The following is a 13,112-nucleotide window of genomic DNA, read 5'->3' on the forward strand; positions in this document are numbered from 1 at the left end:
GGAAAAAAGCCAAGTGGTTCCATGTGCCAAGTTCCTGGGGTTGGATCTCTTTGGACAGAGGTGACCACGGCTCCCTAAGCCCCCTACGTGAGGTGCCTTAAGTGCTTCCCTGGCACTGACACTGTCAATCCCCCGGAGGGGCCATGGCAGGTGGGCTAGCTCCCTCCCCCACCGTCGGCGAGCAGTCGGAGTCCCGCCAGGATGCGGTCTGGCCATAAAGCTGGAGTCTCTTGTCCACCTGACTGCTGCATCACCATTATTTATGAACACTAGTCAATGTAAAGAGGACTGTCCCCAGCCCTGAGCATCTCATCTGCCAGTCGAATCTCCTTGGCTGGCCCTGTGCAGCCTGTGAAATCCCTCGGTCCCCCTGACAGACCATGTGACTCTGGGCCAGCCACTTTTCGCCCATGCGTCTCTATTTGTTCACCTGGAAAATGGGACAATTACATCCTCCCCTTCCCGGGGTTGGTGGGCTTAGGACGATGCCTCCCACACGGCAGGTACTCCGTGAGCCTCTGCGTCACACTGCCCACCCGGCTTCCCTTTCTAACCTCACTGCCTGACAGGCACCCTACACTTTAGCCTCATCTGTGACCATTTCTGAACCACACCAGGCTCGGTCCTACCTCCACACGTGTGCTCATGCTGTGCTCCCTGCCTACTGTCCCTTCCTTATCTGAAAAAATCCTGCTCCTACGTTCAGGCCCAGCTCAAATGACACCTCCTGCAGGAAGCCCTCCTAGATTTCTCCCAGGCCAGCCAGCCTCCCTCATACTGCTGGTATCTTTGTGCCACCTCTATTTATCCCCCATCCTCAACTTTCATGGCTTGTTAGTGGGTCTCTTTCCCCTTGTAGGCTGGGAGCTCCTTGAGGACTATGTCCCATTTCTCTTCCGGTCACAGCTGGGCCTTGAGAAAAGAGCACCTGCTCTGAATAAGAACCTCCCATGGTGGGAGGAGCCGAGGAGGCCCTCACTGGTTGGCCTGGAGGCTGAGCCAGGTCTCTCACAAGCACCACGTGACTCCCAGAGGGACTCTCAGCTTGCTACTCCCACGCTGAGAGCCCCTCTGGGCTCCCCACTGTACACAGCAGGAGGCCCAGCCCCTGGTCCTAGACTCAGGTCCCCAGCGCCCCTCTCAGCTCCATGGCTTCTCACCACCACCCAAAGACACAGGCCCTTTGAAAGCCTCTGGGGTTTTTCACATGCCTTTCCCTCTGCCTAGAACACCCATCTCCCCACCTCGGCCCAGCCAACTCCTGCAGACACGTCGTTGCCCGCTTAGCTGTCAACTCCTCCACGAAGCCCCACATCCAGATCCACTCCTCCTACCGTGTCCACCTGAGCCCCTGTGGGGTGGGGACATGCTTCCTTCGTCCCTCTCGCCTCAGGACCCTGGCAGACTCCTCTCCTGAGCGGCGGAGCACTCGAGACAGAGTCCACCTTGGAACAAGAGAGACCTGGGTCCAAATCCTGTGGCCACACTTACGTGTCTGCCTGCCCTTGGGTCTCCCCTGCTCAAAGTGGGGCTTCGACGCCCCTCTTGCAGTAGGGCTGAGGATTGACCAGAGTGTAAAGTGCACCCTCGGCAGACACTTAATAGCTAACAGCCAGAACATTCCAGGTGCCCCGGGCCCACGGGAACAAGTTCCCAGGATGGTGGGAAAGGCTGGTCCACCTGCACGAGTGGAAGACGCCCCGGGTACAGCCGGTGCTGATCAGAAGCGGGGTGGGCCTCTCTCCCTGGCACCCACCCAAGAGCGGGGACTTCCTTTCTGAGGCTGCTGTGAGACCCTCAGGACCTGCCCCCTTCGGAGAAAGCCTTGGAAGAGAAAAGAAAAGTTCCCACACTTTCCCGGAACGGCTCGCATACTAATAGCCACGGACTTCACAGAGTGTGAGATCAGGAAAAACTAAGTCCCTCGGGTATTCTAACGCCCTCCTCCAAGGTCTTTAATTACAGGCCGTTGAAGGCGCCCTTCCTGCTGGCCTGGGCACCGGTGTTCCTCAGACAAGGTGTGTGTGTGGACAGATGCACGTGCGGAAGACACTGTCAGTTTTACTAACATTCGGGGTCATGCCCGCATAGTTTCAGGGAGTAGTCCCCAAGTGCCACTACCCGTCAACAGGTCCAAATCCCTAAAGATGGGGAAATTGGGGCTCAGAGAGGGAAAGTGACCTGCCCAAAGTCACAAAGCAAGCGGAGGGACTTGAACTCTGGTCTCCTGACTTCCACACCAGGGATACCCTCATTCTGCCCAAGTAAGGCAGATACCCTCATCACCCCAAGTGTGTCTCAGATCTCTGCTTGGGATGGAGGCCGTCAAACCCCTTAGTCACATGAGCCGCCAGTGAGGTCAGGGGGCATGGACCCTGGCAGGGCCAGGCCAGGGTGGAGGGTGCCCTCCTGTGGGGTGACAATACTCCCAGCAAGTCCGCTCCGGGGCGATTCTCAGCAGCGAGGAACAATGAAACTCAGCGCATGTTCACAGAGCACTCGGGGGTGACCAGCTTCAGGGCTGGAGGGAGAGGAGGGCACAATTGAGCCAAGTTGCCCAGTGGCCCAGAGCAAACGCCAGCGGGGGCCCTGCCCCAGGACGAGGAGGCCCTGTGGTCGCCAGGCAGGGGACGGGCCCGCCGGCTCGGCTGCCCCACGGCAGAGGCCCTCCCGGGGCACGTACCTTTTATAGACTCCGTGCAGCGGCTGCAGGCACAGGAACTGCCAGTAATCCAGGCAAAGGGCCTTGAACTTGAGCATTTTCGCCTTTCGGTCTCCTGCCGGACCCCCGTGGCACCTCCACCGAGACTTGGAGAGGGGCTGAGGGAGCTGGGGGACGGGCCGCTCCGGCCACCCCGGTCCCCGCTGCCACAGTGGCCCCACTCACATGGCCCGGTGCTGCCAGCCGCCCCTCCAGCACAGCCTCCGATACAAAGAGCAGCGCACACAAAAGCCCAGCGACTCCTCCGTCAGGCTTGCCCAGGCAGCCTCAGGCTGCCGCCGCCGCGGGGGGCTGGAGCTTCTCGGGGCTTCCCCGGGGGTCCCCGGGGCAAACGGGGGCAGCCCTGGCTGTGCTGGGTGGTGGGGGCCCCTGGCCCGTCATCCTGGGGGCCTGGATGCCGGGGCTCCTGACGGCGGCTCCGAAAGCTCCCTCTTCCAACTGGTCCCCAGGTCCCCAGTGGCTGCACCGGCACCTGGCCGGGCAGTGGCCCAGCCGCCTGCCTGGCCCGAAGTGGCCAAGGCTGGGAAGACCAGGGGTGTGGGGTGCAGGCAGGGAGGAGGCGAGGTGACAGATGCCGGCCTCCTCGCCAGGTCAGTTATGTTTGGCGGAATCCCTGCTCGGCCCCGAGAGCGGAAACTCACCACGTCGCCACATGGTGCAGTGGGAGCCGCTGTCTCTGAAAGGCAGCGGAGAAAGACTGACAGGGCCACCGTGGTTGCCTGGGTGACAGGGACACATTGATAAAATCTAAAATGGAACCTCGATGACAGCCGCTCATTGGCTGCCGGGAGGGGACTCCCGACGCCAGAGGGGGGGCCTGGGCTGAGGGGCCGTGGCCAGCGGGGCATTGTCAGGCAGGGACGGGGGCCACGGGCAGAACGGGTGGCTCCGCGGCCCAGGACCCAGCGTCACGGCGGCCAAGCAGAACCACTGGGCCCCTCCTGGCAGGTCTGGCTTCTACTCTGGGCACCCTGCGGCCCTTGCCCTACACACTAGCCACAGGGATCTCACACGTCCCTCTCTGCTCTACCCGGTGCCCCTGCTGCTCTCAGAATAAAGGCCAAACTCCCGACTGTCCACCGGCCCTCCGTGCCCCGACTCCTGCCGACTGTCTGCGCTCTCTGAGGTTCCCGACGCCCAGCCCCCTGGCTCCCGTCAGGTCCCTGAAGCCACCCTCTCTTCCAGGCCTTCCGGGCAGTGCCCTTGGCCAGAGGTGCCCTCCCCGGCCCCTCTGCACCCACCGGATGCTACCGCCAGCATCACGTCCGAGCCCCCTGCACGCCCTACCCTGACTTTCTCTGCCAGACATGCCCTCCTCTGAGATGATCCGTTGATTTACTTATCTGCTCCAGCCCCCAACTGCAGCGCAAGCATCCCGGCCCTGCCTGGCTCAGGGCAGCACCTGGCCCACTGCAGGCACCCCATCATTTCGTTGCAGGAGTGAAGGGTCCTCCTGAGCACACCACACTCACCCCGCCTGCTACTTGGGGTCCCTGGTCTGCTCAACACTGTTGACAAAGCAGTGGTCCCATCGCATCGTTGTGAGGAGGGCTCGCTCCCCCTCCCCCAACCACAGATGAGGAAACAGCTCAGAGAAGACCCCATCACCGTGTGTGAGGGACGACGTCCAGGCCCATCGGCCTCAGACAGGAGCGGCTGCCACCAGAGCGCTGGGCCTGCGTGTCCTGCTCCGGCGGCCGGGCATCCAAGGCTGGGTGCGGAACTGGGCCTGATCGCAGCACCCCCCGCCCCCCGGCAAAGCCATAAACGAAGTCACCGGCCTCAGGAGGGAGTCTCCTCCGTCCGCCATCTCGGATGCGCTGCTTCTAGAGCAGTGGCTCTCCCCCCGGGGCGATTCTGCCGCCACCCCGTGCCCCGAGAAACAGTGGCCATGCCTGGGGACACCATGGGTTGTCACAATGGGGAGGGCGGCGCTACGGGCCTCTAGTGGACTTAGAGGCCGCCAAACACCCCACAGTGTACAGGACGCCCCCGTCCGCCGGGAGTGATGCAGTCTAGCGGCTCTGCAGGGTGGCTCTCCGTAGCAAGGGCCGCCGTGGATGGCAAGAAGGGAAGGGCGTTCGCGATGGCTCAGTCGAGCGGGGAGCATGAAGCCCAGTGAGGGGACGGGCACGGACAGCATCATCGGGACGGCCGAGCTGGATGCAGCGTGGGGCACAGTCCACCAACCCGGCCTGGGGAGAGGGGAGCTGCTGGGTAACTGGGCTGGTGACGAGGCAGGCGAGGAAGGAGGGCAACATGGCGGTCTGCCGAGGGTGAGGGGCCTGTCTGCCAGCCTCCCCGAAGGGCCGTCCGCCCTCCCCCAACAGGACATCAGCTTCCCTCTCACGCCTGTGGCAGAGGAAGCCGGCTGTTCCTTTGAAAGGAGGCAATTACTGGCTGGGACCTTTGTTTCTGAATTTCCCAGGCTGTAAGCAGGCCTCCAGAACCTCCGTGGGACTGGCCACCAGAGCCCGAGGGCCGGCTTTCTCAGAGGCTCCCACAAAGCAGCAAAGCCAGCGGCCTCGCTGCGCATAAGGGGCAGAGGTCAGGCGGCCGTGCCGGGAGGGAGGGGGCGGCTGGGTCTGGCACCAACAGTCCTCTGGTCCCTGGATCTCAGTTTTCCTCATCTGTGAAATGGGAACACTAAGCTGGGCTCTGCCTATGTCCCAAGGGGATGAGGACAGCTCTCACGTAGCACCTGCTGCTTCTCAAACGTGCCGGACGCTCCACCTCTGAACCTTTGCACTGGCTGTCCCACTGTCTGACGCTCCCTACTCCAGATAGCTGCACGGCTCACCCCTCGCCCGCCTTTCCTGCTGCTGTCTGGTTAAACAGCGCCGCCCCCAGAAGGCCCTCCCTGACTACCCTCCCATCGCTATCCCCTTTACGCTGCTTTATTTCTCTTCATAGCACTTGTGGACAAGAAGTGTCGCTGGTACTTCAGTAAACAGAGAATGCTGCTGCCATCAAGCTGTCAGCCACTGCAGCAGCCCCTGAAGGTGCACCCTGAGGGGATTCAAGATGGAGAAAAACAGGACACCCGCCCTAGACAGTGGAGATGCACATCTAAGCAATAATTTCTTATTATTCCTATGGGACTCTTGCATTGTCCCATACGTAGAAAAGCACTGAAATCACTAACTTGAGATGTCTGGGTTTCTGTGATTAGCAGGCATCTCTGACTGCAGAGCACATCTTTCCCAGCAAAAAGCCCTCTACCTCCTGGCTTCTCCCTCCCCTCTTGGCAGCAGGTCCCTCAGGGCTGTCTCAGAGGCTGTCTCCCAGGCCACAGTCCTCAGTGAGGTCCAGATAAAACACAGCTCGCAATTTCTGGGCTGTGTGCTTTTCATCAGTCGACACGCTTGTCACCACCTGACATATATTAAAACCCGATTTCTCTGTCCGTTTGCTGCCTGATACAGTAGCTCTGCAAAGGCAGCAGGACAGGTCCCTGTGGTTTCCTTATTCCTCCCACACCCGCAGATGCTCAGGAAATAATGGCTGAGAAGGAGGGGGGAAGGCAGAACCAAGGGGCCCTGATGTCTTTGCTCTCTGAAGGTGCAGGGTGTCATTGCCTGTGAGGTCAAGTGTGGCCAGCCTCAAGCAGCGGTGGTTACTGTGGCCAACCCCTGACCATGACCGCCATCACTTATGTGCCCGAACTGGAGTGAGGCCGTGGGTGTGTGTGGACCCACGTGCAGAGGGACGGTATAAGGGTCCGAGTGCCGAAGTAACAGAGTGTGCAGATGTCCGGGAGTCTGCGTGTGTGTGTGTGTGTGTGTGTGTGTGGTTGTGCAGGAAGTGTACACACATGGGCGAGGAGTGTGCTACAGCATCAGGCAGTGTTCATACCAGGATCTGGGTTCAAATCCCAGCTCTGCTCACCAGCTGAGAGTCCTGAAAATGTGACGCCTGTAAAATGGGCCGACAGCTGTGCGCGGTCGTGCAGAGGTGGGACGCCGCCAGCTTTCTGCCAACAGAAGCGACAACCCTTACTGCTGTGTGTGCTGTGGCTGCCCAGCGTCTGTGTACGGGGTCACACGAGAGTGTGAACGTGTGTGGACGACCCGATTCTCCGTCCTCCAGCAGTGCCCCTGAGGGTACCCAGCCCCGAGCTGCTCAGGGAAGCCGCGCCCGCGTGCCCACCCCCAGCCGCCTCAGGCATCTAGCTGGTCGCTAGACCATCTCATCCCCATATAACGCCTGCCACCCGACAGCTGGGGCCCAGCCCCTGCTTGACGGCTCCAGTTCGGGGGCGCGCTGCCTTTGTGCAGAAGCTCCCTCTCACCGAGGCCGAGCTCCCCAGTGGGACTTGGGTCTGCCATCCGCCCGCCCCCTCGCTTTCCAGGCCCTGGGTCCACATCCACTTCTCAGGGCCTCACAAAGTCTGCCCTCTCCTGGGAGCGGGCACCCCCAGCCCACTTCTAGTCACCCCCACGTGTAGCGCAGACGTCCCCTCCCAGCCCCCCGTCCATGCCAACCCCACTCAGGACCAGCTGCCCATTCCTGGTCTCCCATGCCCACCTGCTGCCCCATCCAGGGGCCTCCCCTACACCCCAGTGTACAGTCCTTCCTTCTGAAGACGTCTTACAGAAACATCAACGTACGAGACCCTCAGACCACCATCCCCACTCCCACCAAGTACAGTGTGGAAACTAACAGACACTGTCGGCTTCTCCCTTGGGCTGCAGCCTTGGTCGTCATGGGAGCCACGGCTGGAGGCCGGCCCTCGGGGGACCACCAGCCTCGAATCTCGGAGCAACTATGGGCTGAGCCATGGTCCAGGAGGGACCACTTCCTGCTGGACTTGTTCTCAGGGGATGTGCTAGCACTACCTCCGGTCGCTGGGGGAATTTTAGGGCCCGATGGGGGGCTAATTTCCCCCATGGCCTCTTGGGGCCGACCCTAGGTGCTGATGGGGAGAGTGGGCCAGCGGTCCTGAGCAGGTCCAGGGCGGATGGTACAACAGTACCTGTATCGGTCAGTGGAGAGGCTGCTTCCGGTCTCCAGGGAGCTCCTGAGGCGGCAAAGTGAGACGGGATTACCGGCGACCCCAGACAACAAGCCCCCCCCCCCCGGGCCATGCCAGCGCAGGCCATGCTGGGTGGCCCCAGGTCAGGTCCCGGGGTAGGTGAGCAGCCCTGGGGAAAGCCCGCATGCAAGAAACCATGTGCTTCCTTGTCCTCTGACAGGTCAGCCAAGACACCGCCCTGTGCCCACCCCACACGCCAGTGCAGGGGCTCAGTCCCAGGGGGCCCTTGGCAACGACAAGTCCAACTGCTCCCTGTTCAATGGGGACGCCGAGGCCCAAGGTCCCACAGGGGGTCTCCCAGCGGAGGCTCTTTGCAGGCAGAGCTGCACCCTGGGGTGTGGCCTGGGCCTGCCAGCTGGCAGGTCTGTCCACAGCCCCCGACCACAGACAACCCCTTCCCAGCATGAGCTGGCCTCTGCCCCCTCACGCTCCTCTCATCATTCCCGCCCCAGGGCCTTTGCACTTGCCGTTGCCCCTGCAATGGAATGCTCTGTCCCCATCACATTTGACAGCTTTCCAACTCCAGGAGGCCTTCCATGTCTATAGCAGCCCTCCCCCGCCCTTCAGTACCCTCGCCCCCCGACTCGTTCTCTTTCAGAGCCCCACGTGAAACAGACCGAGTCATCTATCTGTTTGCTCATTCACTCCTGTCTGCCCGTCAGAGTCCCCTCCTGAAGGCAGGGCCCCGTGTGTCCTGGTCATTGTCCCACTGAGGGGACCGGCCATGACGGTGCCTCCTTTGATCTGTCACCTGCTACAAACCTGGTCAGAGGTGGAGAGGGCAGTCGGTGGGGGGGGGGGCTGCTGAGGCCCCACAGACGCCCGTGAGGAAACAGGCTCCGAGCAGGTAAGTGCTGTGGGTCCCCTGCTGTACAGACTGGGTGGCACGGAGACTCGGTGTGTTTGCCTGAGACCAGCATGTCCTCCCCAAAGAGGCCCGGACCACGGGCAGGGGCCAACACCCCCATGCCGGGAGCCCTGGCCGAGAGGCTCGGGGTCCCGCTGTGGGTCTGGGCTGCGAGCCAGCCCGCCTGGGGCCAGATCCCACCCCACCCCCGACCAGCCACGCGCGTTTGGTACAAGGGCCTCTCTGCTCAACGTCCTCATTTGTAAAATGGAGGCGAGAGTACAAAGCTCCTGTGGGCAAATAACTGATCTGAAACGATGTCGAGAAACACGAGCCTCTGCGGGCTCTGCTTGGCGCCATGCCCGGTGACCGAGGCCTTCGGGCCTGGGGCGCCTTCCACGAGGCGGGGGCCCAGCTCCCGGCACACCCTGTCCCTGCCCTCCTGTGCAGCGGCTGCTGTGACACAGGACACGCCCCTGGAGGCGGTGTCATTGGGCTATACACCTCTCCTCCGATGCCACGCTGCTTCCCACGTGGGCCACAGCCCTCCCGCTGCGGGTGCCCCGCATGCCTCTCCCCACCCAACACCCAGAAGTCCAGGGCACCTGCTCCGCGTGGGCCTGAGCTTGGCACCGTGGGCCTCGCCCTTCTGGGCCACCGCTGGGAGCCCCCCACGGGTCATCGAGCTTCGGCCTTGCTCCCTGACCCTCCTTCCACATCCCCGCACCGACCTGGTTCTGCTACTTCCTGTCCGGCTGAAGCATCGTTGGGTGCCGGACCCCACGTGCAGCAGATGGGATGCCCCAGAACCTGCCTCAGGCACACCCCATTTCTCCAGCGTCAGCTGAAGAGGCCACAGACGGCTCCCCCCTCCCCTGGAGCCAGAGCCCACTTGGGGCCGCACACCATCGGCTCAGCGCCTCTGCCTGTGTGTCAGCAGGCCTGGCCGGGGATCAGAAAGAACAGAGGACATGAGGGATGGTGTCAGGATGCCCTCGAGTCACCTTGCTGGACTGTCACTGTCCTGTGCCCACTCTGGGGTGGACAGTGGCTTTCGAGGATGGAGAGGGTGGGGCTGGCAAGACAGGCCTTCCCTCCCTCCCAGGCCAGGAACTCTGCTGGGATCTGTGCTGGGAGAGGTGAGGAAACCTGGCCTCCTGGAAGCCCCAAGTCTGGACAATCCCCCAGCTGGCTGCTCAGACATGGACATGCCATGCGAGGTAACACCAATGTGATGTGACAGGGACACAGCCAATGGTGCTGGGGTTCCTGGAGCGCACTCTGCCCAGGCCCAGGGCTGCCCTCCCCAGCTCCAGTCCTGCTCTGACTACATCGTGATAACATGGCACCATCTCGTCCTGCTGCAGCCAGTCCACCTAGTGAGTGTGAGGTTCTTTCTCCAAATGCTTCCTCTCCTAACCCCTGCGTGAACCTCACGAGGCACACGGAATCATGACCCCCCTTTACAAAGGCTGACCATGCGGCCCAGGGGCTCCCTGTACATGGAACACCACTCCATTCCCTGCCTTTTCATCCTGTAGCAAACTCCTATTCACCCTCCAAAACCCTGCTCAAAGGTCAATTCCTTTGTGCAGACTTCTTTGCCTACTTTATCCCCCTAATCAGACTCCTTCCTTCCTTCCTTTTTTCCTCACTCCCTCCTTCCCTCCCCACTTTGTCCCTCTCCCACTCCTTTAATGACAGTGAATATTTTTTGAGCAGTTCCTATAGACTAGGCATTGGTATTAACAGTTGACCAGTGTCACCTCATTTGGTTGTCAGCACAGCCTGTGAGGGAGGCACGGGGATACCCCACCACATTGTGACACTCGGGTCCAAGATACGGAAGGGCGCACAATAATTCCCCCCCAGGCAGTAGTGTCCACGAGGCACACACGTGCAGACGGGGACCCTCCCAGACGTGCAAGGCTGACCTGGCCTGCTGTGGCCCAGCTCTAAACCCTGTGACAAGCGGTGGTCCCTCCCTGGGCTCCCCATTCCTCCCCACCCATGTCCCGCCCATGCCGGGGAACCCCTCGGTGGCCTGAACCCCTCGGCAGTCCCCCTCTCAGTGTGCTGCGGACCCTGACAGCCCAGCTGGGACAGGCTCTGAATGGGGACCCAACCTCTGCCCTGTGCCCTACCGGGTCCACGCAGCCTTGCTGGCCACAGACTGAGGCCCACTCTGCCCGTCACCCTCCTTCCCTGCTCAGCCCAGCTGCCAACAGGAGGGGCACGGCCCAGCGCCTGGATTGGGAACCAATGGCCTGGGACATGCCAGAGTGCCTCTTTGCCTCAGCCTCCCCATTTGGAATGCGGGGCGGCGGTAACGGCTCCACCTCACACAGTCACTGTGAGAAAGGTGAGGTGCTGCCCACGGAGCAGAAGCGCCTTGCATACCAGAAGGTGTAGAGCAGGTGTGTCTGCGGTATCACACGCTATTGTATGATTACATCCAATAACGTTTAGTGAGATGTTAGAGACTAGAGGTTACGACGTGAATTCTAGAGCCAAGAGGGCCGGGGTTCAGATCCCAGCTTTGCCACACACTAGCTGTGTGACCTTGGGCAAGTTAATGAACCTCTCTGTGCCTCAGTTTAGGGTCCTCTTTTATTGTGTTTTAGGAAGATTAAATAGGTTAATACATTTAAAGCACTTAGAAGAGTGCCAGGCACAGAGTCAGTAATCCATAAATCCAGCTACGACCAGTACAGAACTCAAAACAGTAGCACATTATGTATTATATGAAGGTGTGATATGGACAGTATACGAATGACCTTAATGTGTTGTATTAACACACCAATTCTATATTAATAGATGTTTGTTTCACCCACATATCTAAAATCCTCATTTACGGGGGAAACGGGTTCTGAGTGGCGACCGCGCAGTACCATGGTCTCTTTTATTTATTTATTTTTTTGCTGTAGGCAGGCCTCTCACTGTTGCGGCCTCTCCCATTGCGGAGCACAGGCTCCGGACGCGCAGGCTCAGCGGCCATGGCTCACGGGCCCAGCCGCTCCGTGGCATGTGGGATCCTCCCGGACCGGGGCACGAAGCCGTGTCCCCTGCATCGGCAGGTGGACTCTCAACCACTGCGCCACCAGGGAAACCCCACGGTCTCTTACTGAGGTGTGGTGGCCCCACGTCCAGAGCTCTGTCTGCTCTGCTGGGCTGCCGCTCCTCCCCCAGCATCTCTGGAGGCCCCTGGACCAGGCTCGCGGACGCGGCACTCTGGGTCAACTGGGCAGGGCTCCAGCCCTCCTCCCGCCTCCAATGCAGGCTCCGGGGAAACAGCCCCTTCCGGCCACCCTGGACAAGGCGACTGCCCTGGGGACAGTCCCTCCTGAAGCCCCTGTCCCCAGCCCTACGTGACCGGGTTCCTGGGGAGGCCACTTCCTTCCCGCTCAGAGTACGCGGGCTGCTCCAGTCCTACTCCTTGGCATGGCTCCAAACGGCGCCGGCCACCTACAAAGCTCAAGGAGGGGAAAGACGGCGCTGCGCTGTGAGTCAAGAGAGGGTCCCCTGGATGCGGAGGAGGGCTATGACTGGCAGGGCCCGAGGGGGCTCCTGCGGGGCTGGTCAGCTTCTGCTTGGGGGTCTAGGTGCCGGTTACGTGACTGTGTTCAGCTCGTGACGATTCAACAAGCTGTACACCGGATTTCAATAAAAATTTACATTAAAAAAAACAACCAGGGCTTCCCTGGTGGCGCAGCGGTTGAGAGTCCGCCTGCCGATGCGGGGGACACGGGTTCGTGCCCCGGTCCGGGAAGATCCCGCGTGCCGCGGAGCGGCTGGGCCCGTGAGCCATGGCCGCTGAGCCTGCGCGTCCGGAGCCTGTGCTCCGCAGCGGGAGAGGCCACAGCAGTGAGGGGCCCGCGTACCGCAAAACAAAACAAAACAAAACAACCAGCCTGGTTCAGCCCCAGCCTGGAGCAGCAGTAAAAACCCAAGGCCTCAGAGCTGGTGGTCTTCCTCTCCCGCCACCCCCTTCCTCCGCAGCAGCTGTGTGGGCTTGGGAAAACCCCTTCTCCTCTCTGGCCTCAGTTTCCCTCTGCTGAATGAGGGAGCGGCAGTGCTTCCATCCCTGGCCGTGCGGTAGACACGTGGGCGCTTCTAAGAAATACAGATGTACTGACGCCTGGGTCCAAACCCAGATGGATGAGTCAGAACCTCTGAGGGCTGTGCTCCTGCACCTTGGGTGTTTTTTTTTGTTTGTTTGTTTTTGTTTTTGAACTCTTCACTTTGAAATAACCACAGATTCACAGTAAGTTGCAAAATAAAATGTACAGGGAGGACCCATGCAACCCTCCCCCAGCCTCCCCCAGTGATAACATTGTGCACAAAAAAATGTTGTCCACCATCAAGCCATTGGCCAACTGCAGCTGACCTGACAGTGCGCCCTGAGGGGATTCAGGATGGAGAAAAAGAGGAGACCGGCCCTAGAGAGTTAAGATGCATATCGAAGGGTAATTTCACTGAGCCCAGACTCTTGCATCTTCCCATACACA

General features: G+C 60.8%; 1 protein-coding gene across 1 annotated transcript in view; it reads right to left on the reverse strand.

Annotated features, from left to right (window-relative positions):
- The window catches only part of IQSEC1 (IQ motif and Sec7 domain ArfGEF 1), a 332,617-nt gene that overhangs the window by 127,677 nt on the left and 191,828 nt on the right, over positions 1-13,112 (reverse strand). Inside the window, exon 3 of the mRNA XM_060161042.1 lies at positions 7,698-7,742. Coding sequence (XP_060017025.1) covers positions 7,698-7,742 — 45 coding nt within the window. The remainder of the gene's footprint in view (positions 1-7,697; positions 7,743-13,112) is intronic.

This window comes from Lagenorhynchus albirostris, chromosome 10, assembly GCF_949774975.1.
Source record: "Lagenorhynchus albirostris chromosome 10, mLagAlb1.1, whole genome shotgun sequence".
Taxonomy (NCBI): Eukaryota; Metazoa; Chordata; class Mammalia; order Artiodactyla; family Delphinidae; genus Lagenorhynchus; species Lagenorhynchus albirostris.